This window comes from Onychomys torridus, chromosome 6, assembly GCF_903995425.1.
Source record: "Onychomys torridus chromosome 6, mOncTor1.1, whole genome shotgun sequence".
NCBI classification, from domain to species: domain Eukaryota; kingdom Metazoa; phylum Chordata; class Mammalia; order Rodentia; family Cricetidae; genus Onychomys; species Onychomys torridus.
In genome coordinates, this window is record NC_050448.1 from 40,311,105 (window position 1) to 40,338,938 (window position 27,834).

General features: G+C 40.3%; 1 protein-coding gene across 1 annotated transcript; it reads left to right on the top strand.

The window, feature by feature from the left end:
- Positions 1-8,388: 8,388 nt before the first annotated feature.
- Positions 8,389-10,249, top strand: Rap2b (RAP2B, member of RAS oncogene family). Its single transcript, XM_036191532.1, has one exon. It carries the CDS (start codon positions 8,866-8,868, stop codon positions 9,415-9,417), a length of 552 nt encoding a protein of 183 aa, XP_036047425.1. The 5' UTR covers positions 8,389-8,865; the 3' UTR covers positions 9,418-10,249.
- The last annotated feature ends 17,585 nt before the right edge of the window (positions 10,250-27,834 follow it).

Genomic DNA, 27,834 nt, shown 5'->3' on the forward strand with positions numbered 1-27,834 from the left:
AAGTTTCTCTACAGTTGTCAACATCCAAAGTGACTGTCACTTGTGATAGTGATTGTTTGCTGCTGCATCAGGTCTAGCTGCTATTGCTACCTGTGTTGCATGTCTGGCACCAAATGTCAGGGAGTGCACGTCCTCAGCATTCATGGTATCTTGGGAGCTTGTTCTTACAAAAGCATCTCTTCTCCCTGGGAAAACTATGGCAATTTCAAAATGTTATCTATGATACAAACTCTGTATTTGACTGGCATCTCTCCTTGAGGATTTCTGTTGTCCTTTGATCATACTTCGGAACCTGAACCATGTTTTCCCAAAGGTTACTTGGACCTTTTTAGGACAGTGCAGGGCTTCTTACTTGTTATGTTTTCAACCTCTTTTTGCCTGAAAAATTTCTCTGTGATTTGGATTGTAAATGTAAAACAGATATGCAAATCAAACATTTATTGATATCAAAACATAAATTTATCTCAAAATAGGTTTTGTTATACATATAATTTCCCATTTGTTAAGGATGAAGGAAAATTTCCATACTAATGAGATAATGTGCTGGGTTTATTTTCACATAAAGAATTAAATCTTGGCAGAATATTTGATACTGCAGGACACAGAGCATCTTTAATGTTTTACAGAGTTGATTGATATTTACTTTATAATCATCAATGCTGAGAACACTGTTTTGAAAAAATACATCTTACAAAATGGCAGAAATATGTTTAAGCACATTTCATAAATTACTAGAACATCCATCCTAACCCCAAACCAAAATTCATTTAACAATATTTTATGAAACTTAATTCAGCAATTCAGATAGCAGTATTGAAAATCAAGCATTCTGATACAATCCAATCCAAAACTGCAAATTTGGTACTTACATGAAGAAGGTATACTGGGTGGTTTTGTGTGTCAACTTGACACAAGCTAGAGTCATCAGAGGAAGGAGCCTCAGTTGAGGGAAATGCCTCCTTGAGATCCAGCTATAAGGCATTTTCTCATTTAGTGTCCAATGGGGGAGGACCCAGCCCATGGTGAGTGGTGCCATCCCTATGCTGCTGGTTCTAGGGTCTGTAAAAGGTGAGCTGAGCAAGCCATGGGAAGCAAGTCAGTAAGCAGTACTCCTCCATGATTGCTGCATCAACTCCTGCCTCTGGGATCCTGCCCTCTTTGAGTTTCTCCCCTGACTTCAGTGATGGACAGCAATGCTGAAGTGTAAGCCAAATAAACCCTTTCCTCCCCAACTTGCTTTTTGGTCATCATGTTTCATCACAGCAATAGAAACCCTAACTAAGACAGAAGAAAGTTGTCTTCTTCTGGGTGGTGGTGGTGCATGCCTTTAATCCTAGCACTCAGGAGGCAGAGGCAGAAAGATTTCTGTGAGTTAGAGGCCAGCCTGGCCTACAAAACAAGTTCCAGTTACACAGAGAAATCCTGTCTTGAAGAAGAGGGGGGGGGGAAGGATGTTTTCCATACTTAAACTATAATATTTCTATAGGAAGAGAAACCTTTGAAAGTTCAGTAAAATACTAAAACTCATAAAATAATCTTGCATCTGAGCTGAGGTGCCTCTGTCCGTATGTTTACATTGTTTGATATGAAGGCCTGCAGAAGACAAAGTGTGCGGTGTGTTCAGCACCAAGTTTTAAGTGAAGTTGTGGAATACAACATAGGAACTCTAAGAACACTTTAAAGAAAATTTTGGTCTGAAATCATGTCAGCAAATCTAACCCTGTTTTCCCTATAACTTGCAGAGTTGAGAGTAAGCCATGTCCCAGACATACTGGGACACAATTTGGGGGAAGCAAGAGGCATATTTCTTTTAAGCCGCTGGAAAACTTTAGAGAAAACAGAGAGAAGCCTGGGTGCACCCTGACAAAGGGAGCGGAGATGTGTGGGTGATGGAGAAGTCACTGCTGGTGCTTTGAATGGCTCTGACATACCAAAGAGCACACTAACCACAAAGGGAGATCATTCCTGGAACAGGACAGGACCATTGGGGAGAATGCACCTAAAGCTCTTGACCAACTAGCTGATTATGCAAACAGGCAGCCTTGTTCAACTGCCCCAAAGGTCAGAACCTGAATGTGTTTTATCCCACATTCAGGACAAACAGGCAGTTAACAGTCCCCAACAGGCTGGCTCAGGAACTTTGTTAATAAGGCAACTTCTGGGCAACTTTTGATTATAATAACATTATAATTATAATAACATTAGCAAAATAGATATGAAATTCCCATGAACAGATAATTAAATAAGAAGAAAATTATTCTCTAAGCAGGTATTTAGAGCTCTTAAGTTAATTCCGTTTGCAGAATACTTAAGAGTTTAAATTGAAATGTAAGTTAAGACAGTCATGAGACTAACCTTGTATAGAAAATAATTCTATAAAATAAAAATAAAGGATTATAAACCAAATTATTAAGGTATGTTTTAAATTATTTATTTTTATTTTTCCTGCATTTCTAAACACCCTGAATTTTTATGACAAGGATATACCAGTTACATAATGAAAAGTAAATACATTTTTTAGTAGTGTGACAATACCTCATATAACATAAACATTTTGTAGACAACAACCAAAAGAAGCTACTCAAAATGACTAATTCCCTGAAAGTTTAGTTGAGCTTTATTGTAAGTTAGCATTCATTTGATAGAAAGAGAAATCAAAAGATCACATTGGTCACAGCTTCCTTGAGCTCCTTTAATTGCCTATTTGTGATGGAACTTTGATTACAGGGTCACAAATATACTTCCACTAAGGGTACAGATACGTGGGGGTGGGAGTGGGGGGTGTGGGGGAGTGGGGCAAAGGTGTATAGTTCATTTTACAATGATGTATTTGTATGTGTTGCAAAAATAAAAGCCTTCAGATATTTCAATTTATTTTGATCTGACATACTTGAAAGGAGTCATCAACATCTAAATTCTTGAGAAGGTGAATTGGCATCTTCATATACATGTTCCCAAATTTAGCAACCTAGCATCTTCGTGCCGTGTGTGGCACAGACGGTGCGACCAAGAGCCTTGTTTCTTCTGCGACTCCCGGCTGTGCCTCTTTCCAGCGGGGGCACTGCCATTTTTCACTGGCGCTGAGGTGATTTGCAGTGCGGCTACTTTTGGGATTGTCAGCTCATCTTCAAGTGACTTGGCTTTTCTTTCTCTTTTCTTCCATAAGAAGGAAGCGTCCTCCCGCTATCCATGTTCTTAGATTCCCGGCTCTTTTTCCTCAGAAGCTGTTGTTCCGTGGACAGCTTATTATTTGGGGTTCCCTTTCACCATCTTTACTGATGCCCCTCTTCATCTGAAAAGCAAGCCATAACCATAAACATGCTGGAAGAAAACACCAGCTTATGAAAATGAGAGGTATTTTCTTACCTGTGACATGAAATCCACAAAGGAAACCCACCAGGAAAAAGACAAATTCAGAAAAAAAATTTTTTTTAAAAACGTTTAAAATTTAAAATCAAAAGTTAATCACAAATTAATGAAATTATTTTCAAGGTATATATGACTGCCAGTAAGGTACACACACGCACACACACACACACACATACACACACACATGTGCACACATACAATGGTCAGTTACAGGTCACATAATATATATTACATAACAAACATAATCCACAATTAACAATTAAAAATAAATATGAAAGAAATACAAATAATAAAGCATGGCTAAAGCCTTTGACATTTGTGTAAGAATAGCAATAGGAGCATTTACAAATTATAGAGACTGAATTTTATTTGTTGATATATACTCACTATTTGGCTGGCATTTTCCCACTGATTATTACCAAAAGTGTAACTACATCTACTGACAGACTAGTAGTTCATTTTTATTTCAAGAAACTCTGGCAACAAATGAAGGGTCTTCCTCCCATCCCCTTCAATTCATGGTTTAGAAATTGACAAACCACGGACTTGCACGCCAAATGCAGTCCACCACCTGTTTCCACAAAGGAAGTATTATTGGCACTCTGCCATGACCACTTATTTGCATACTGTCTAAGGAGGCTTGTATGCTAGATGAAACTTAGAAGTAGTAAAGAGGGAGTATAGCCTGTGAAACCTGACATGTGTATGATCTAGTTCTTTACAGAAAGAGTTTGAAGCATTCAAATTTAGAATATTCAGCTTACACAAAATGCATAAATATTTGATCAGTTTTCTGGGGCTACTCCTTTTTTTGTTCCATAAAATTGTTTCTGTAAGACAAGAAGATTTTTAAGGATAGAAATCGCTTCGTAGAAAGGAATTTTAAAAATATATTGTGGTCATATGACCTTGTTACAAATGTTGAATAAAACTATAGTAATCTTTGGGCACATGAGGCTTTAAATCTATTTTCTTACAAGCAAAGCTAACAGACTTGAAGTTAATAACCTGAAAACCATCCTCTGCTTTTAGGTACAATCCTCCTAAGCTATGACTCACAGATCTTTAATACTATCTCATGATTGCTCAATTATGTAAGTCCCAATAAAACAGAGTTCCCTCTTAGACAGATGCTTTAAAGCAGACCCCACTGCTGGTGATAATTTACAAGTGAAACTTCCTTTCCGGAGCACAGGCCCTCATTGTCTCCATCAAAACCACAGGCTGAAAGACTTGGTGGAGCCATGCTGCAGAGGCCTGATAGGCTTCAACTGTGTCAGGGGAAGTGGTATGCTCTCATCCCTGCAGGCGGAAAGGGGGCTCCTCCTTTCATCTGGTGGTTTGTGAGATAAAAGAAAGAGAGGAAATTTCTTTGTAACGGAGCTAAGCATTCTTTCTATATCTGGTTCTCAGGAACAGAACATTCTGAGGAGAGGAATCTTAAACAGTGTGGGATTTGTGATGGCTCTTTCAACCAACGAAACCTAGGATCAACTAAATCTCTCTAAAACTGCCTGCCCTTCCTTGAGCTTACTTCGCATCTTCTTCACATACTCATACTGCATGCTATTATGTCACACTATAGGAGCAACGCATGTCTTCCCCACAGATCAGGGTCTCTGTTCATCCTGAGACAGGGTCGTGGGGAGGGGGGTTGTTGTTGTTGGATCTTGTACCTTTAAGAGGAGGGACTCTGACCTTTCACTTGTTTTCTAAAATTGGCTAGAAGATTTAAAATATGCCAAGCAATTCAAAAGGTGTGATGGGATGCAAACCTACTGGGTCATTGTGTTGTATCAGCCTAGTCCCACAGGACATCTTAGCCTAGGATAACTTTTTTACTGCAGTAAGAATGGTTTTTATTTTCAGTGCTAACAAGTGTATCAATTTATTTGTTGAACTTACACGCAATACCAAATTGATAAAGAGACAAGTGAGATAACAGTTGATTTGATTCTTGCAAATCATATTCAACATCACTACTTCATAAATAGGCAAACTAAGGTCAGGAAGGTTAATGGCCTTGCCAAATGCCCTGGGTAATAACTGAGGTCCAGTGCTTAATATTAGATACTAGGGATATAAGCTTGAGGCATTTTCTTTCAGGTACTCAAATTCACACCTTTGTGAGTACAGAGTGTGCATAGAGGCCTACAGGTTCTCCAGAGTAACAGAAGTTATAGAATGAATCTCTCTCCATATAGAAAGAGGATTTATTAGAATGGCTTAGCAGTCCAGCTAATTCAACAACTACTAGCTATGAGCAGAAAGTCGAAGAATCTAGTAGTTGCTCAGGCCGCAAGGCTGCATGTCTCAGCTGGTCTTCAGTATATGCTGGAATCCTAAAGAAGGAGGCTCAATGCCAGGGAAGGATTGGATGTGTTAGCAAGGCAGGGGCAAGCAGGCAAAGAGCAGAAGCTTCCTTCTTCTATGTCCTTATATAGGCTTCCAGTAGGAGGTGTGGCCCAGATTAAAGGTGTGTCTCCCTACCTCTAGAACCAGGTCAAAGACATGTGTGTCTTCCTACCTCAAAGGTCCAGACTAGAAGTGGATTTACCCACTTCAAACCAAGCAGAAAACCTCTCACAGTTGTGCCCTCCACTTCCAGATTATAGTTCATTCCAGATGTAGTGAAGTTGACAACCAATTATAAAATCCATCACACCTTCTTAGAATAAATAGCATTAACAGTATTTAAGTTATCAACCAAGATGAACAAATTGGTGAAATGTGATTGATCTTTGCACTTTAACAAACACATCTTTACAAGAACCTGTGCAGCCAGGTGTTGAGAATTTGTGGACTCCTTCAAGGACCAGGTTGGAAGGAGTCAGAGTACTGATGATCCCACTGTCCCTTCTCCTAGCATTCAAGAGGGCCCACATCACCTTATTAAAGTGCACAACCCAATAAAGAATTATTAATGGATATGGGTGAGTTGGGACTCCCAAGAGATCCTTGAGGTGGTTTGGCATGGGAAGGTATTTCAGAGTCACAGACTAGAAGAGGAAGTGCCATTCAAATAGTGTTATCTCCATAGGAAGAGAGCAAAGTATGGCCACAGTATGGCCACAGCAGGGGTCCTCCCGCTTCATCTTCACGCGGTGTGACCACTCTACAATTAAACACCTAGGTTATAATCCATGCTTTGTCCCACTCAGGTAAGCTACTGAATCCCTGGGAACCTCAGTTTCTTCATCTTTCAAATGGCCGTAAAAGTAATCATTATGAGGAGTAATTGAGATAGTGTATGCAACACACTTGGCAGAATGTTGGCAGAATTCTGCCCAGCTATATTAAAGTTTTTTTCAGAGGTAATTCTCTGAAAAATTCTACCAGCATAATTAAATCGAAGCAGTCAGTAGTCGACCATGAAAACCCTTTCTCCACTAAATGGCAGAGTAAGCCAAGGCAGAGTGAGCATTGCCAATGAACTGAGACACAGGATAGAGAACTCCCTCCCGCTCTGCGGGCTGGAACTTACCGCTGCGGACACACAACTTAGGGCCTGCAGCCAAGAGTCTGGAGCAGGCCCACTCGCAAATGGGGCCAAGAGTACTGCAGTAACTCGGGACCAAAAGCAAGTATCTATACACTGCCCCGTTCTCCCCGCAGAGAGGACAATTAAAACAGAACCTGGAGGCAGCGGATAAGAAGGCAGGCCACTGAGCACGGGTTGGCACAAATCCGATCCCCACCCCCTCTGCACGCCGCGGCTCCTACAGCCAGTGCCATGCGCTGACAGGTCTAGACCTCTCTCCCAGCAAGGAACTAGAGAGGCTCGGGACAAGTCCAGGCGTCACCTCGCATCTCTGTGCAAGTGAGTGGAGCCAAGTCTTGCAACTGCCCGCCCCACCATGCAGAGCTTGGGAAGAGGCAAGCCTGGGCAGCTCCACCACTCCTGCTGCCAGGAGCTCATCCCAGGCCCCAGCAAAGACTAAGTTAGAAACTTTAGGGTTTCTAGCAGAAATGAACCCTGGCTGCCCCCTTTAAGGGACGGTCGTGACTGGGCTTGAAGAAATCAGACTCCCTCCAAAACACCAACAAGGGACTATATTTAGTTTGGAGCACTCCGCCTAAATTCCTTCTTTTCCCCATCTTTGCTTCAGAGCCACAGGCCCCGGCAGTGGGTGGAAGGGGGCGGGGAGCAGTGGAGAAGGAACAGCTGGGCCTCCGCCTCTCCACTCAATCTCTATAAATAACCAATCCCGAGCGGAGGCGACTTTCCAGCCAATGAAGCCGTCTAAAGTGACAAAACCTCGGCAGCAGCCAATAGGACAACATTTGTGGGTGTGAGACTCGCATCCTGGGGCCAATGAGTTGGGAGTCTGGGAGAGGTAATTTGAGCTGGCGTGTGGGTGTGCGGTGCGAAACCTTCCTACTTGCAAGCTCCAAACCTGCTCGGCCGACTGAGCATGCCCTGACTAGGTGCGGGGGTGGGGGGGCGCACGCCTTCCCCGAGGCCGGATCCGCTATCCGGGTTTTGGTTCCAGCCAAAGGGGAGGTTGGATGACCCTGCGAATCCTGCCCCGAAGGCTGCGGTGCCCCATTAATTCCCATCCCTAGCTCTTAGTCCGGGACCGGGAACTCGGGACGAGTTCCTGGCAGGGAAGCGACACGAGAACACCAGGTCAAGTGGGGGCATGCGCCTTTGCTACATTCCCTGGCCTGAGAATGCCCAGCAGGTGTGTGGTCCAGAGAAGTGCGCACCGGTCCGGACTTGGGGACTGGTGTATATCTGCCTTTAACAGCGCAAGGCGGCGAGAAGGTCACAGCCAGCTGCTACCCGACGCGCGCACGAGAGGCTCGCAGCGTCCTGAAAGGAGGTAGCTTCGGTCCGGAGCTTCCCACCTACAGGAACAGGCAGGACTGCCCAGTTCCAAGATTCGCGCCGCCCCGCCCAGTCCCGTTTGGCCACACCCTCTATCGCCGCCTCCTCCCGACGCTGCGGAAAAGCTGGAGCGGAACTCGGGCGCGCCGCAGGCAGCTCACTGGGCATGCTCGGCGGGGCGGGGAGGGTCGGCTGCGCGCGGCGAGTAGGAAGCCCTCGCCCAGCGGAGGCTGCGGGAGAGAGAGCGATGGGCCACGGAGCTGGGCGCACGTTCCGCGGGGACACATGCCACGCGTTTCCCAGCCGGACGCGCAATTAGCATCCGCCTCTGCAGCCAGCCGCCACCGCCTCCCGGCCCTCTCTGGCTGCCGTGGAGAGGAGCTCCAGCGGTTGCCTTGCTCCGGCTGCGCGCATTGTCCTCAGGGTCCTCTGCCAGGGCTGCTGCGGGGTCCGGGACCCTCGCCCCAGAGACGCGTCTCCGCCACTGGTCGGCCCGGCGCGGGACTCCGCTAGCCGATCGGTGAGCCCGAGCTCCCGGGCCACTCTCGCCGGGGTTTTTCCTGCGGAACGGAGGAAGAGGAGAAGTCCACCAGCCCAGCCCAGCCTTCCCTAGCGTGCAGCCCCGACGGGGCCGCAGCAGGCGCTACGAGGGCGCGGACGGAGCCATGAGAGAGTACAAAGTGGTGGTGCTGGGCTCGGGCGGCGTGGGCAAGTCCGCGCTCACCGTGCAATTTGTGACAGGTTCCTTCATCGAGAAGTACGACCCGACCATCGAGGACTTCTACCGCAAGGAGATTGAGGTGGATTCGTCGCCGTCGGTGCTGGAGATCCTGGACACGGCGGGCACCGAGCAGTTTGCATCCATGCGGGACCTGTACATCAAGAATGGCCAGGGTTTCATCCTCGTCTACAGCTTGGTCAACCAGCAGAGCTTCCAGGACATCAAGCCCATGCGGGACCAGATCATCCGCGTGAAGCGGTACGAGCGCGTACCTATGATCCTGGTGGGCAACAAGGTGGACCTGGAGGGCGAGCGCGAGGTCTCATACGGCGAGGGCAAGGCCCTGGCCGAGGAGTGGAGCTGCCCCTTCATGGAGACATCTGCCAAAAACAAAGCCTCAGTGGATGAGCTGTTCGCAGAGATCGTTCGGCAGATGAACTACGCGGCACAGCCCAACGGCGACGAGGGCTGCTGCTCGGCCTGTGTGATCCTGTGAGGCGCCGGCTGCAGGCGCTGGCCACGCTCTGTGCACAAAGCCAAACATACCCCATTCTCTTAATGTGATTGTCTTCTTGCTTTGAGATTGGAGACGACTTTGTATTGGCCGGGATGTCCGAGGAACCTGGCTGACTTGCGTGGCCAGCATCCCCAGCCTTGAGTGGGGGTTTGAGGGGGTGTCGGTTCCTGACGACCCAAGACCCTGATGGAAATGTGGCTCTTTACAGCGTGTACGTTCCTCATTGATTTCGGTTCATGCATAATTTTCCCGTTTAAGTAGCCATTAAGGCACAGTATTGGCTGCTTGACACCGGCAAGCAAAAGTTTCAAGCCTGAAAAAAAAATGGGGGTGGGGAGGTGGAGGAAGTGGAAGGGAAGAAGGAGGCAGTGGGGGAGGGTTCCCCCAAACAACTGTTCATAGTTCCAAGTTCTAAATACAAGGAAGGAGGCCTGAGAAAACCATATGAAGGAGCCAGAGGAGGGGAAGAAACTTGGTTTTTTTCCTTGTTTTCCAGGATTATTTGGAAATTAAGAACAGGGGTTCCTTTTCTGCCAGCTTGGAAGGGCAACCCAGGGACTGATTACGATTCTGAGGATGTCTATGCAAAGTTGGGTTCTTGTTACAGTGTATCCAATCTGAAGTATTGCACATGTGAACTGGGACTGTTAACACTGATGCCAATACAGTGTGGGGTGCCAGGAAGTGTCTGCTGATATTTGTGGGAAAAAAAAAATCTATTTTGATTACCTACTGTATCAAAGGGGAGTCTGGGGGAGAATGGTAGTATTTTTTTTTAATCAGCTGTGAAAAAAAAGTTAAAGATCTGCACATTTTTGTGTGTGCTATTGTGTGTGTGTATGTGTGTGTGTGTGCGTGTGTGTGTGTGTGTGTGTGTGTGTGTGTGTGTTTAAGTATAGCTTTTTTTTGTGGTTGGCAGTGACAGATTTTGCTGACTAGCTTTTAAAAATACAATACAAAGACTTTGTAAATGTGATTCAGGGCCCCCAGCACCCCTGTGTCTGCAGAGTGCCTTCAAACTCAGCTGTTCCAGCCGGTGCCAACCTGTGAATTCCCATCATATCCCAGAATCTGCTGTTCTGCTGCCCCCCAAAACCACTTTAAGTATCTTCCTGAGAGAGCCAGGACAAATGGGGCCTGTTAGTCCATGAATTGCTTCATTAATCTTAGCTTTTTAATGTTAAGCCCATGTCTCAATTTTTTTTCCTCTTCATTTTGTTCAAATTTCAGGTTTTAGCCCCCTTTCTGTTGTGTTCAAAGTGTCTCTGTTATTTGTTACAGGGTGTCCTCCAGAAGCAAAGAACAGAATTTTTATTGTTGTGATGTACCAAGAGAATTCTAACAAATTGTAACTTTTAATTCCACTCATTTAGTCATTGTCTCTTCATTGTAAGACTTTTAATACAAATGCCATTTTTAAAGAAACCCCAAACTATTTGTGGTTTTTTTTTTTGTGTTTCATATTCAGTGGTTTGGTTTACAGTATCCATGATGATGGTGTCAGGCAGAGGTGGACAAGGCCAGGTACATGATGCCTTCCAGACTTGTTTGTCGAATTTTGAAGGTAGAGTTGTTTCAATGACAAATTGGATGACAGTGTTTCTAAGCTTTTTTTTTTAATTTAATTTAATTTTATTTTTTTAATGGAAAAAATTATCAAGGCCTGAGAATCACAGGGTATGACCATGCCATCTGACTCCCCAGAGGAGGAAGTGTGTTGACTGTTCTACTGACAAAGATCAGTGCACTTCACTGTTAGAGCAAAGAGAAGGCCACTGCCAACACCCTCTTAGGTCTGGGAAAGTTACATCCATCTGGGAGAATAGGGGTACTTTCTATTGTCTTGGTTTTGTTTTGTCTGTTTATGTCATGCCTCGAGTCAGGAGTGTTCCTAACTTTGTTCTCACACACATTGTACGTAGTAGTGTATGGAGTGCATTATTCTAGTCAGGATTTCAACCCTTCCAAAGTTTTTATTTGGAACCACATCATTAAATTGAAAAGGAAACTGTATAAAGAGGATTCCCTTGCTCTCATCAGTTTGTGGATTATATTTGACCACAAGAGTTGTTTCTTTTAAAAAGTAGGAGCCAATGTGTGTTGTGTTGTTACTTTTTATTTGTATTTTCCTTGGGCTTCTCTAATACAATAATCTTTACAGAATAGGAAAGTATCTATAAGACACTATACCATAGCTTCATGAGGCAAAGCTGAAGTCCCAAGAGTCTTAACCGAGGAATTTACTCCTTTGACTAAGCCAAACGAGATCACAGGTTTCTTTAAAGTGATATCAATCTATCTTGCCTTAATTTTCTTTTTCCTCCATGCAGGTTGCATCTCATCATTCCAGTGGGGAGGGAGAATAGTTTTGCCTGTCCTGACCTTTGTTTTCCAACTCTGATCTCATTTCTCCATTAGTATCCAACACAATTATGTTTCCAAGTACAAAAAAATCAAAACTGCTCAGAATAATGTTTTTACAAGAATTCATTCTTACATTTGAATCAATGTGGTTGCTTAAGTAGATTAAAATGATGCACATTCTGGAGATGTGTCAAGCACTGTTGGAAGGGTTGGGTTTTTTTTTTTAATGTGTTTGGTGACCCTCTTTTGTCATTATTTGGAAGACTGGATAAAAGCATTGCTAAATATATAGCTCATAAGAAATGTACGCACTCCTTACAGAAAAGATTTGAAGGTGGACAGTGAAATAGATTGCTGGTGCATTAATCACCTCCACAGAGGATTTTGTAGAGGTCATAAAAGGCAGGACAGGTTTTTTTTTTTAAAAAAAAAAAACATGTTTCTACTGAGTACTGTAAAATAAATGCTTTTGGATTGTAAAATTAAAGCTGCTGCAGGAAAATGGAGGTCTGAGTTGTTTGGCTTCCGCCTATTATATTCATGGCAAAACAGAAATTTGCACTTTTTTTCCCTTAAGAAACGTTAAGTGTGAAATTTTATTTGGCTAGGAAGAACCTCGTCTAGTGTGGTATAAAAGAGATAAAAGCATTTGTTTCAATGAGAAAGATGGGGTGCTTCAGCTGCTTGAGGAAGTGAGTCAGGGAGGGTGGAGCTTGTTGTGAGGTAACCACCTGTCAAGGGGGTGGGTGTGCTTCCTGAGGGAGTAAAAACTATTAAACTTGACCCCTGCTGCTGGGGTTTGGGGTTGTTTGTTTTTTGAAACAACTTTTATTTTGGTCCCCGACAGCCAGCCCAGTTATCTGTCATTTCAAAGCATTATTTTTCATCATTTGTAAACACCTCAGAAAAGCTCAAGGTGCCTGCCCAAGTCTCCCACTTTGATCTTCAGGTAAATGGTTTCCATCCTAACGGTTAAGATCGTTCATTGAGTCACATTGAGAAACCAGGCCTATTTGAAGTCAGTCTTTAAATGCCAAAGGCTTCATAACACCGTGAGTACTGTATATTTCCACTGGGTGAGAATCCCAAATGCCTCCCTTACTTGAACTGTCTGGGTAATTTTGTTATTACTCTACCCTCCGGGTGATGGAAAGTGAGAGAACAAATACTGTGTGGAGCAGGAGTTTGGAGAAGTCGATGTGAAATGCCCATGCTGTATCTATCATAAAATATCCTGCTCTATAAATGTGAAGGGAACCAAGATTGAATTTGGAGATGACCACTGCTAAAATGATAATGTTTGTCAATGCCTGCTTAATGGCAGAAAGTTTGCTAATACAGATTTTCTGTAGGAAATGTTACAGGTCTAAAAATCAAGAGCATGCTCTTCTTGATTGTGTTTTTTTTTTTATTCAGACTACAAGAATGATTGAATGTCTTTACTTGACATGGCACCGGTAAGTGGAGCATTTGGTCTCTTCACAGTAGCATTTTGGTGATTTGAGACAAGAGGGGTCACCTATTCCCGAGGTTCTCAAACTAAACTGCATATGAAAATCACCTGCAGGTTAAAAACAATATGTGTATGGCTGCTTCCTATTTTCTTTGGTGGGTCTAAAGTAGATTCTCATATTTCAGGTGACAGTGATGTTGCTGGTCCAAGGACTATAGTTTGAGAATCAAAGATTAAGTCCCAGCACTAAATGCACATCACACTAGTATCTATCTAGAGATGTGCGTTTACATTTCAGAATGCTTTCATTTCTGCTGTGGTGATCAAATAAACTCTATAGAAATTTACTGAAGAGGACACACACTAATGAAAAGGACTGTTAGGCTGTTGCGTGTGGGTAGAGCTTTGTCTAGCTTCACATAATTATCTGAACAATGCTGGCTGTGATCTTCAGTGCTAAATCAGAAGCAGACTTGGAGAAAATGATTACATGATTGTTGTTATTACAAAATTATTATCCCTATTCCATGAAAAGAAAAACAAATAATACCTTTGACTAAGGGAGCTCTTGAAAATACTTACCTCCTGTTTACATTGAAATTAAAAGGCAGGGGCTTCAGTTTTTCTTGTTTCCAAGCAAGGACTCTGAAAATAAGCTGAGAGAATTTCAACGCTCAGGTCACAGTACACACAGGTGTGTGTCTTCTTCTTAGCCTCCTCCGTGTTAATTCAGTCTGAAGTTATAGTCTCCATTCTGAGAAAATACACATTACAAAACAGTCATGTGTTATGTTGTGTTTTATTATGCATTTTTGTTTGGTTTGGTTTTGAGATAGGGTTTCTCTGTGTAACAGCCCTGGCTTTGTAGACCAGGCTGGCCTTGAATTCAGAGATCCAACTGCCTCTGCCTCCCTAGTGCTTGGATTAAGGCATGTGCTACCACTGCCTGGCTTGTGCATTTCAGTGCCCAAGGATGTTCCCAAGACCCTGTTTGAAAAATCTGCCTTTTCTAACTTCAAAAAGAAAAAGCGGGGTTGAAATCCAATGGCAACCAGAGAAGCTGCTTTTCACAACTGTCTTTTAGGTGGTGGAGAAGTAATGCGAGCTATTAGAACAGTGAAGCTGGCGGAGCAGAGACCTGAGCAAATCTGCTTGATGCACTGGGTTGTTCTGGACTTGGGTTGCTGGCTTGCTTTTGCCTCAATAATAATTAGTAGTAGTAATAATAATAATACATGTTTTGGTGAAAATTTATGTTTGCCCCACCCCCTTGGTGCGGTTATTGCCATTTTTCTGCACATCATTCATGCTGGAAAGTTAGAAACTTTTTGAATCGAAGCTGAGAGATGACTGAAAAGAAGTAGGCTTTTGTCCTGTCTCCTCATGCTAGATCCACGGGGAGAGTCTAGAATTGTATTTTCTATTCCCATTACACAAAATGAAAGGTTATTTTAAAGTTTAATTCGTCTACATGATGAAAGAGCATTCTTGTATTTTGCTCTGAGTTTAAAGGTCACTTCCAATAGTTGCGGGCGTTTGTTTGTGATAGTTTGATGTCTGTAACAGTTGTAGAGGGCTGCATAAAATCCTGCTTGGGGCAACCGAACAAAAAGCTAAAGAGATGGGATATTTTTTTTATTGGCCTTCATTTTGTGTTGCTTTGCGTGACTGTTAATTTGGATCACTAATACTTTGTTGAACCGTTCAAAATCAGAGTTTATATTTCTTTTAGAATAATATATCTTTTTAAAGTATACTGTATTACAAAGATATTTACCTTATCTAAGAAAATCCAAACTGTAGTTCATTCTAACAGGTTAATATTCATTAGAAGAGAACTTTGTTACTTTAAGGAAAGGAAGGAATAGTAGGGTGATAAATGCTAAAGCCTTAATTAGTGAAATAATTTGTCCTGCAAAGCAGAGATGGCTAACTAGTAGAGACGGAGAGGAAAATACAAACGATCTTACTGCATTTGGAATTGTATTGATCTATTCTGTAAATTAGAGGGAACAGCTCTTTGTATTTTTCTCATTCAGTAGACTAAACAATCTTTAAAGATGAATTATCTTAGAAGATTATGTAAGACTAAATTTTTTGGAGTTTAATTACATGTACAGTTCTTTTATTTGTGATAACAGAAAAATGTCAAAGGCAGAGATTTTTTTTAATAGAAAAGAGAAAGATTATCGATGGGTTTGGAAGTATAAATACCCAACAAAAGGTATGAGATTGTTATTTGATTGTCAAGAATAGATTTGCAATGGAGTTGGTAAGTAGGGGTAAAATGAATTCATCCGTTATTCAATGAATATTTACTGAGCATGTAGTATTCACTACAATGTCAAGACCAATGCTTGTTGATTGTTTTTAAAACTTGAACAAAAACAAGTTTTGCTTCCCTTGTACCGTCAGCTGCAAAGTAACATCTGTCAACTAAGAAGAGTCCATGGAAAAGCACATCTGCATACACTACCAGTTAAAATGCTGCATGTCCGTGTGGTGGGCACATGGGTGATAAATTCATAGAAAAGTGTACCTTTTTCTCAGAAGGACAAATCGATAATATAAATAAAAATGGGTCCCGTAAAGCTTAAGCAATTGATAACTTTTGTTTTATGTGATAGTGTGTAATAAGACTATCCTTGTTTTGTTTATTTATGTGATTTTTTTTTTTTAGATAATTAGCTAAAACTGAGTACTTGGAAATATAGTATTTTGCTTTTATGTGTTCATGTCAAAGGGAAAAGAGAAAATGCAAAATAAGATGAAACAAGAAAGGTCAGTTTTGTACTCTCAAAGGCAAGAGTCTTCTGGAATTCCTTGTGTGAAGAAGATATAGGCCAGGGTGCTTCTGAGAGAGAGAGTCCCATGAAAGTGAGTGTGCACAGTTAGCTAACATTTTAAGTCTGCTAAGCTAATAGTTATTGTGTGCAGAAGCTCTTGTTCCCGGCATGAGAGCTGTCGGAAAGAAGACAACCAGCTCCGAGAACGGGCTCTTGGGAAACCACCTATAAGAGGTTAAAAAAAAAGATAGAAGATAGCACTTATCATGTAACCATATGAATGGAAAGAGTTGTGATTCTTAGCCTGTTGCGGTTGCCAAAATGATTTCTGCTGACCACTTGTGTAAACTGTCTGGAGAACTGAATAGCATACTTTTTAAATGTGAAGTTACAGAAGCAGCTGGATAGATCTAGAAGGAATATAATTGTTTTTTTAAAAGAATTGCTATAGGACCATTCATAAAATTCAGTTTTACTATAGTTATATTAAAGATTCAATAAGGGCTTCAGAATTTTTTATGCTTTCTCACCATTGCTGAAGTTTTGAAAATTTAAGTTATAAACCCAGAATCTATCATTATTATACAGTTAATATCATATAGATCAGTGATTCTTAACCTGTGGGTGTGACCCTTTAAGAGGGTCAAACGAATTTTCCACAGGGGTCATATCAGATATTTACACTGCTGTTCATAACAGTAGCAAAATTACAGTTATGAAGTAGCAACAAAAATAATTTTATAGTTGGGGGTCACTGCAATTTGAGGAACTATATTAAAGGGTCACAGCATTAAGAAGGTTGAGAAACAGATACAGATATTGACATCTACATTGTATAGTGATATGCACAACGTAGATATATAATATACATATTAATACTAGTATTTAAATATTCTCCTTAGACACTAACATTTATTGAATTATATGCCATTCACAAAAAGAACTTATATAGAAATCTGTACTGACCAAATTATGTAAGGATACCTGTAAACATCATTTGTCGACTTTAATATACATTAATACTAAAATATATTCTAGTTTTAAATTTTATATTTTTAGGCAGAATTACAAGATATTTAGGTTTTATTTAAGTATTATTCTTTTACATCTTAGGAAAATCTTGAGGTTGGAATTCTTCATTCTGCATTTAGTTTGTTTAGGGATACTTCCTGTTGTTTTTTTCTGTTGTGTGGTGTTCAGTTGTCCATATCTAGTTCATGCAAATGGTTTTTCATTAATCTCGTCTTCATTAACTGATAAAAAGATTTGAGGCCTATTAGCTGTATAAATGCAGTCATCATGAAGCATTGTAAAGAGAAGCTGATTTTGCACTGTATTAGAAGAGTCGCACCTAAACCTTCAGCCAAAAGTAAACAGATGTCAACACACAGACCTCACCATTGGTTGGGGTGTAATTTCTGTGCTTCATTTTTTAGAGTGATTTTGTTTTTTCATGAATTAGCTTGGAGACCAACTCAGTTGATATATTTACAACTACTGAAAAATATTTCCAGCCCAGCTCTTTATCTCTGCTGATCTTGTACTGTAGTTAAAAAAGAAATCATCTTACCCGCTGTAAGAGAATATTCTATCGTGAACAATCAAGTGAGTAATAACCAAAAATAATCTAAAAACAACATGCCTGCATTTGTTATGTCTTCTTTCCTTTGTGACTAAGAGGACATGATTAGGGGTAAAGACATATAGTAGCACTCATCAGGTCGTGTTGGCATTGTAGTCGCTAAGGTGTAAGGATGTGATGGAGCTAGAAGGAGAATAAACCACAGTATGAGATGGAAATACTCAGCCACCAGGCTCTCGCTGTGTTCTAAGGCTTTCCTTGCATTCAGAGTTATGGCTCATGGGTTGGCTGAGGCCTCGGACTACTACTAGCCCAGGTAAAGAGGGCTTTGTGATGGAATAAAGTTGCTATGGTGGTGAGTGGGACCTAGGATTTCTCAGTTTCAGCGTGTGAACTTGCAGGACAGATAATGTTTTAGGGGTATGTATGCATGTGTGCACACATGTGCATTGGGACAGCCCATGCTTTTTAGAATGCTGGGAACAGCCTGTTCTTTCATCGCTAAGTGCAGATATTTTTCTCCCTAATTTGTGACAATCAAAAGAATTAGCATGTATTGCTCCAAGGTGCACATGCACCCCTGGTTGTGAACCGCTGCTGTAAACTAGACCTTCTGATGGAGCAGCCATAGAACAGAGGAGTAGTAGTTCACTGAACTAGTGAAGTGGGAGCAGTTAAAACTCCATGACACACAGTGTGTGCTTTTTTTTAAAAAATACCAGTATCCTTTCTTATGTTTCAGTTAAGATCACTTGGAACAATCTGTTAAATCTATACCTAAGGATAGTAAAAGTGTGATGTTTATTAGGGATTTCTTTACCTGGGACAAGGGATGTCGGGGGAGGTGGGCATAGCTATTCAATACAGGTGCTCTGGTTGAAGGTGATGGACCTGGGTAGCCAGAGTACCTCCACTCAGCCTGAGGACCGAACAGCTAGACTTAGAAGTTGTAGGAATCCTCAAAGGAAAAATCAAAGGCAACCCTTTATTTCAGCTCCCTCAAGTCTCTACTGCAGGACTGCATGGCAGTTTCTATTCTTGGTGCATCAACCTGCAATTCACCTCAGTCTCCAGCTGGATCTGCAGCCCTACATAGTGCCTGGCCTTTGGAACAGAAAGCTTCTTCATGTATCTACTTCTAGTTAACTTGCATTTTTACAATAACTCCTTCATTATATTTCTTCTCTTTGCCCACCCCCACCCCCTTTTTAACATTTAGGTAACTGGGTGAATGCAAGACAGATTCCTGTTACTGAGTTTTGCATGCCCACCTGTACCCAAAGTACATAGCTAAGTAAGTATAAAAAAGGGGACAGTGACTACTCTGAAATGAAGTCCTCAGCAACCTGGCAGCCTCTCCATAGCTCATAGGCTGTGCCTGCCAAGCCCTGGAACTCAACGTTGAGAATCCAGTCAGCAAGTTCATTACTGTGGAATTAACTCAATAACCATGGATCTTTAATTTACTCTGAACCAGACATGATTGTTCCGTTCTCACAGTTTAATGAAATCAAGTCAATATACCCATAAAACTTGAAGCAACCAGACTACTGGGCACCCTACGTGTTGGAGAAATCTGAGTCTGCATTTCAAAGGGTTCACATTTGGAAATCGGGCACACCTAGTATACAGGGAATGCTAACATTTTGCAAATGAGCGGGAATAATCTCTAAAATCACCATGGGGCTTTTCTTAGAAGGGTCTCTAAAAGCCATGTATTCATTTAACAAGATAATCCTTTACAATTAGCAGAAAGCACTGTTTGGTAGAGATGAGAGTAATTTGTGTAGCTTAATTTTACTCCCAAACTTGACAATGATCTTACATTAAAATGGATGGTATTGGTGAAATTATTGTGTTCTCTAGTGCCTTTGTATTAAATTGCACATAGAAACATCAGATTTAGTAATGTGATCACAATTAAGCTTAAGAAAACAAGTTTTTTTAAATTTATTATTTTTTCTTACACTGTATCTCTCTGTTTTACATTTCTTTGCCCCTAATCTCTTGGTTTTATTGACTTCTGGAAATGTGTTTTGTCTGTAATTAAAAAGTCTAAAACAAAGGGAAATATTCTAGATGCCAAGAAAATATGTATATTCATAAATTTAAACAAATAAGTTAATGGGACAGGATTTTACAGTGTCATGATTGTCATTTATGTTTTAGAACATGAAAATAGTTTTCAGTGGAAAAGAAATTTGTCTTTTTAGGAGTGACCATTTGATTATTGATTGTAAAAATTATTATATTTATTCTTTGTTGTTGTTCTTTGAGACATGATCTCTCTATGTAGCCCTGGCTGTCCAGGCTGAGCTCAGACCCACAGATGTCCACCTGTCTTCTCTTCCCAAGTGCTCAGATCAAAGGTGTATGCCCAAAAGACTATTATTACTTTTAAAGAATTTATGATTATAAATTGCTCATTTATATTTGGTAGCAAGATTACCATTTTGCTATTTTAGTTTACTAAAGAAGAGTAACACTTTATGGATGAGAAAGAAGGCATGTTTGTTAATTACCCAAAGACAGATCTGTTATTCAGATATATCGCAGCAGTGGAGGGTTTGCCAAGATGTGTACTCTCTTAATTACAGGGAATAGAATTGGTTTTTACTAGACAAAGTACACACAGAATGAAACTAAAGTGACACTTTGGTGTCAGCAGTTTTGAATAATGAATACAGTAGATAATGTGACTGAAATAAATGACCCTCCTAGAGTGTATTTCTTCCTAATCATTAACATCACAGTTTTGAAATTGTGGAATAAAAGCTATCCTTTTTGTTCCTAGTGCTATTCAATGAGAACTAAGGTTTTCATATATTAGGAGTAATTTCTGAATTACTGTGTTATCTTATTTCTCAACTGTGGCCCACTTTGGCTGTTGAAAACACAATTTGTGTGTGTGTGTGTGTGTGTGTGTGTGTGTGTGTGTTTGTGCCAGAGTGAATGAGCAGATTTTGTTGTCTACAACCAAATTCCAAATTGAGTTTTAAAAATTAGGAATCAAAGTTTTAAAAAGTTATAAAAATCTTGACTTTGGGTATTAGAATGCAAGCAGTGTGTTCAACCTGATTTCATTAATGAGTAGAAAATTTTATCAAAAATAATTGGATGGATACAGTTGAGAAAGTGAACTTTATGATTACTATTGACATCAATATCACTGAAATTTCAGTTCCATACATATGTGCAACATATTTTCTTGGTTTCTCTTTATGTACTTTTTTTTTTTTTTTTTCTGGAGACAAGGTTTCTCTGTGTTGTTTTGGTGCCTGTCCTGGATCTCACTTTGTAGACCAGTCTGGCCTCGAACTCACAGAGATCCACCTGGCTCTGCCTCCCAAGTGCTGGGATTAAAGGTGTGTGCCACCACCACCCGGCTTTATGTACTTCTTAAAGCAAAGAAGAAATACATAAATTTATCCTAAAATTGACCCTTCAGCATGTATTTCGTGGTATTAATTTTTAAAGCACAGTTGATTTGAAAATTTAGGCTTTTGTGAAAACTAGTAAATTATTTTCCATAGCATCCATGGTTTCCTTTTTTTATGTAGCCACCACCCACTTCTTGGTGAATCTTTGCAATATAACAATTCTTCCTTTTGTTTTTACTTAGATAAAGTGTAGTTGCTAAGGATGAAGGTAGAGAACAGTGGAGAGCAGTTAGATCTTCACAAAATCTGCAGGCTGGGAATTGATAAGTAAGAGAAGCATTTCCTTGGGAGTTCAACCCTGTCTGACACAAGGGATAATGGTGCTAAAATAAACATCTAAATTGATGATGGGCATTGAGCATGGATGGAGATTTGTTCTGTGGCTGAGGATTGAACAAGGAACCTCATGTGTTGAGCAGGAATTTTACCAGTGAGCCTCCTTCTCTTTCCTCCCTCTGCCTGCCTCCCCACTCCCAGTCTTACCTTTCTAGACAGAATCTCACTAAGTTTCCCAGGCAGGCCTTGAACCTGCACTCCTCCGGCCTTGCCCTCCGTGAGTAACTAGCTGCATTATAGTCTAGTGCTGGCCGACTTAGAGGTTTCTTAACTCCTACAGCACTCCAGATGCCCCTGCAGCTTTTTACTGATTCCCAGGCCTCATCCCCACGAAAAGGCTAGCTAGCTTGCAGTGCTAAGTAAGGCACGCAGCTCAGTCCTCTCTGTACCTAGTGCCTACAATGATGCCTTATACAAATTAACACTTGGCAGAAGTTGATTGAGTAAACGAATGAATGACTGCAATATTTTAAACAGCCAGAGGAATCTGTAGAAGGAAAGGCACAAGCAGCTTTTCTTAATCTGCAATTGTGAAAACACGGGGCTTAGGATGTCAATGTCAATATAGTGTCAGTGGGACTTACATTTTCTTTAAAGGTGTCAAAGGAAAGATTGAAATAGTTTAAGAATGTTGGAAAGAGTGAATATACTGTCTTAAAAACCCATTCCCTAATGTGCAATATAGGCATGTCTTGGTTTTAGATAGTATCATTCCAAAAAGGCATTATGTAAAATTAAATCATAGCCAATATGTGGTTTAAAATGTACTATTTAATAGGCCCATCTTTGAATCATTTGAAAACAGATATGTTGTTTTGTAATGTCTGCCAACTAATATTTGATGTAACTCCCTAGAATTTTCTGTGTAATGAATGCAGTATGCATGGTAACAACAGATTTCAAAGTGAGGTCCCTGGGCCAAGGGCTCTGCAGATTCTCCAGGCATTGCCTCGGACATCCTTAGTCAGGAACACTGAGGTTGGTGCTCAGTAATTTATGTCCTCTGGTGCTCTTAGTTCTGGTGAAGTTTGAGAGCCATTGCTATGTGAGATGTAAGAGGGAAAAGTTACCAATGGTGACATCTCTGTAGGAAAAATAAAGGCAAATGCAAATGACCCAATAAAAGGATGAAAGTAATGAAGGAATGATATGTACCACAAAACAGGTATGCACAAAGTATGAAAGAAATCTGGGAGCAAGGAGATTCCTCTGGAGCCGATTCTCTAATGTCCCATCTGTACAGTGTGAGACATTCTAGGCCTAGAACACGTAAGATGCAGTCCTTGAACTAAGCTCACAAACAGGTTGGTTTCCTGGCTAATCATAGAAGATCGCAGAGTCCACTGGTCTGCATCCTTGAGGGTGTGTCATATTGTTGGATTGGCAGTGTAAATCAGCAGGCTGATGCGCTTGCAGCACAAGTGTGGTAATTTGAGTTCAGTCCTCAGAACTCACGTAAAGGTGAAAGGAGAGAACTGCCTCCAGGGTTGTCCTCTGGTCTTCATACATGTGCCAAGCGAGGCACACATGCTTGTAGAAGCCGGTTCTCTCCTTCCACTAAGTAGCCATCTCACTGGTGCTGTGTTTTAATTTCTTATTCTAAAATCAATACTCCTGACAGCCATAATCCAATAGTGGACCTCTGAGCATCCTTTTTTTTGTGTATGAAGATTGATCTGTGTATAAAAGTAATGTGTAATGTAGCATTACTATTGAAGGGCCATTTTAAATCTTCCTAATAGTACTATCGTGGGGATAGTACTACACACACACACACACACACACACACACACACACACACACACACAGACTTATTAAGAATCTGACACATCTGATATTAGCCTTGTCGAAGTGTTGGATATGTGTAAATCAAGCAGGTACCTCACAACCCAGATTCTAACTGAGCAGGTTTGAGAGCTCTGTGGTGATGCTGAAGGACCTCATGCCGAATGCCTATGAATGAGTTTACCTTTTGTTTGACTCACATGTAGACGACTTTTCCAAATTAAATGGTTGTTACAGAATTCAAGGCTTTCATTATAGGGGGAAAGTTGATTATGGGGAAAAACTCAAATTGCTTTTCATGGTAGAGAATTTGGGCTTTAGGGTTTTAAAAAATTGTATAATATATAATATATGTATTATAATGAGTTCTGAGTATAAACATCCTCAGCCATATTCTTCTTCTCTGTAGCATTAGAAGATCGATTGTAGCACTAACAAAAAAATGTACTGTAATTTTTTAAACAAGGAATTAAAATATATGCAGGAAGACAATTAATAGAGATAATGCACTGAGTTATTTGCTAATAATTCATTTCTGTTTCAGAAATCTTTATCCATAAATCTGTGATTAATTTCTCTAATTCTCTGAATCAGAGAAAATATATTAAGCTCCCTTTCAATGCTTATAAAGATAGATTTCTCCCAAATTTAATTAATCCATTTGCATTCTTGAATGAGTGCTCGAAAACTCAGACCCTTCAGCACAAATCATGTAATTGCAATTTAAATGATAATGTGGAAAAATTGGACATGGGTAAGAATAATATATTCTGAATTGTATCATGACTCCCTTTGTGATTTCAAAAATGCATTTTTAATTGCTTTCATTTTGAATTAGGTCTTGTCAGGAAATCCTTTGGAATTGCTGAAGGTTAGCGCTGAGGAAGGAGCGGAGAGGAGGCACAGCAGCCAGCTCTTAGCTTCATTGCATGCCTCCCGACTAATGGACTCTGGTGGGACAGCGGCATCTCTTTAGTCATTTCTATTACTTCCACATATGCTGTTCCCTGCCATCCAACGAACGCCATCCAATTAAACATAGGAGAAACAGCTCTTCCCTTTTGCAGTGAGTTTCTCCTTTCTCTCCTTTTTGTCAGCCAGGGGATAAAAAGTGCCTAGACTCCACGTATGAATCCTTCGTCACTCTCACTTGGAACATCATCATCTACTCTCCCAAATTAAAGAGCAGCTGTTCGGATTCTCTTGGGTAGGATGCACGAGCCCTATTTCCCACTTCCTGTGGAGCTGTTTCAACTATTTCTGATCCTCTACATCTTCAAGCAATTATCCACTCTTTAAAAGAAGACAAAAAAAAAAAAAAAAAAAAAAAAAAAAAACCTCAGAATGACCTTTGGGAGTGATTTGGATGACCACTTACTACTTCCAGGCTGGGAACAACTGGTTTATTTTGTTGCCAAATACAGTATCTTAGAATTGCACGAAAAAAGTTTATTTCATGCACCTATATTGTGTTGCTAGAAATAGCACAAGCTTCCTGGTTCCAAAGAAAAGAAGCCAAATAATTGCATGTCTGTTCTGAAAGAGGTTTTGTGCCTGCAATGATCCCACTTTAGTAGAAAGTGACTTTCGGATGCATTTTAGCTCTGCCTCCTAAGATTGGCTCCAAAGGAGAGAAAAGTGATGGCTGAGTGAAAGGGAAAACGATCATTTAAGGATTAAGATGGCTCTCTAATAGAGTTTTTCCCGTTAACCTGTGTGGGTGGCGGTTAGGGAGAGGAGAGAGTTTTCAAGTGCCTCTTGGCTCATATTTCATAGCTTTGGAGTTTTTAGAGTAAACTTTGTCAGGCAATCAGCTTAATTCTATTATCAAGACTTATTAAGGCCAGAAGTGTTAGCCCCACACCTTTAACCCCAGCATGCTGTTAAATAGAGAAACCTTGTCTTGACTCGAAACACACACACACACACACACACACACACACACACACACACACACACACACACACAGAGAGAGAGAGAGAGAGAGAGAGAGAAAGAGAGAGAGAGAGAGAGAGAGACTTATTAAGAATCTAACACATCTGATATTAGCCTTGTCGAAGTGTTGGATATGTGTAAATCAAGCAGGTACCTCACAACCCAGATTCTAACTGAGCAGGTTTGAGAGCTCCATGGTGATGCTGAGGGACCTCATGCCGAATGCCTATGAATGAGTTTACCTTTTGTTTGACTCACATGTAGACAACTTTTCCAAATTAAATGGTTGTTACAGAATTCAAGGATTTCACTATAGGGGGAAAGTTGATTATGGGGAAAAACTCAAATTGCTTTTCATGGTAGAGAATTTGGGCTTTAGGGTTTTTAAAAATTGTTTATTTATTATGTATTTGTGTGTGCATGCTATCGATGCTGGTTGAGTTCTGGCTTGGTGACAAAGACCTTTACTGGCTGAGTCATTTCTCTGGCATGGGTGCTCTTCTCATTATTTTCCAGGAATTAAAAGAAGGTACTGAAGTTACACAGTTGGTATCACCTTTTTGATGATAAGCTTAGAAAGTTGGTGTCACTCAAAAGCAAGTACCAATTTTATGAATACCAGTATGAGACACTTGGGACCAAATTTAATTTTAGAATGTTATGTTTCAAGAGTCTGGATAGCAACTAAATATGCCATGGTTCAGCACTAACTGAATTGTTCAATATGATTTTCTCTTAATAAAAATGAGTTTGGTTAAATGATCCCAAGGGAGAATCACTGAAAAGAAAGAATATTCCATATGTAAAGTATAATTAAACTGTATAACAAAAGCCTCACCATTAGCATCAAGTCATTTAACTTAGATTGTACATGCCTATTTTTATAATGACAGTGTCAATGAACAGGTTAAGGCCACAGAGCTGAAGTAGTTTCCACTGATAACTCAAACTTGAAGTTAAGAGAATACATTTCATAATTAGGGAAGTTATTGTTTCTCTTCACTTTTCAGTTTTAAGTTTTATTTTTATATTTTTAGTTGACATAATAATTGCTTTGATATAATGCTACATAACTAAATCCAATCAGTATAATGCAGGAATTATTAGAGTTAACATGATGGTAATTTTGTAAAAATTTTGAGCGTTCTTTTATTTATACTTCAGTTACTTGACTATTTATGATTGAATGAAATTCTTTATATATGTGTTTTTTAAATGACTGATATTGATTTTGTGTTCTGTCATATACACTTCTTAGGATGGTTTTCATTGTAGGAAAAGTTGCTTTGTAAGGCATTTAAATTCTGAGTGCCTTGTGAAACCCTTTGTCACTTTTCTGGGTTGATTTACAGGTCCTTTATCTATAAGCCATGAGGCTCAGTTGTAATAGTTTACTATGTGTAAGGGTAAGCTATTGAGCACACACACACACACACACACACACACACACACACACACACACACACACAGGCATGCTTGAAATTTGCTTATCCCTACATGTAGTTAATGGTCATTCTTTTTTTTAAAGTCAAAGAATCTGAATAATTTATGAAGCCACCAGATTATAAAAAAGCAAGCACTGAGCTGATTTTTAATGTCTGCTGTCTTCAACAATTGTATTTTTACTCTCATGGTCCCCTAAATTGCTGCTTCTGAAATGCCAATTAATTTAAATATTTGTCTGCAGCAAATATGACAGTGATTCATGTTGTTACTCTTGCAAAAATGAATCATTCTGTTCTGTTCTCATGCTGGACATTTGGTACGTTATGATTATTGCATTTTTATTATTCCCATTCTGTTGTCTTATTCTGGTAATTAAAGGCAACTAAATTCCCTTTTAAAAATCATTAAATGACCATCAGAATAATTGTTTTAAGATGCTAATCCAAGTTTGTAGCTCATTAAAGGCAAGCAAGACAGCTGTCTCGGCATCCCTAGCCTAGATATGCTTACAAGCATTTCTTCATGATTTTATTGCCTGTTTTTTTATTATGAGAATAAATGTTGAGTGCTCTAATAATTCAAACATTAATTTAATGTTTGAGGTATAACTTCTCAAATAAAATTATATTAACCTTTTCATAATTGTTTAGTCTACTCTCCCCTCTACAGGCCTTCCTAGGGGGATTATACTTCACCATGTTCTTTTTTATATTAGGCATGAGATGGGTACAGGTGAGAAAATGTAATACAGACCACGATTGGCAAAACTACTGCATTTTTCTGTTGGTTTAAGCTTTATCTTCAATGCCATTTAAAAAATAACTCCAACTTGACAAGTGCTATGTCAATAAACAAGACTTCTTTGTGAAATCCTGCTATTATTTTTCTTTCAATAGCTGGAAAAATAACAAACTTGTTGAATTCCTTGTAAATTACTTTATACATAAACTGTCTGATGCAATCCTACCATGGTATTCAAAGCAAGTAACTTGCTTGCTCAGGTAATAATTTTTCAAGGATTTTTCCAGGTAAGTTTTTCCATATGCTTACATAATTCTCTTTCACATAATCACAGTTCAAGATGTCCCTGCATCATTTCCTCAGATACTGTATCTGTTTTTGTAAATGCAAAGCAATTGCCTGTCTTCCTGGTTCTGTGTAAGAAGTAAAGTGGAAGCCATTGCTGTCAATGCTGCTGGGCAAACCACTCTGGTTTTCCTCCCCACCCATCATTCTGCTTCGGTATGGCTTCATTCTTTATTCTGCCAC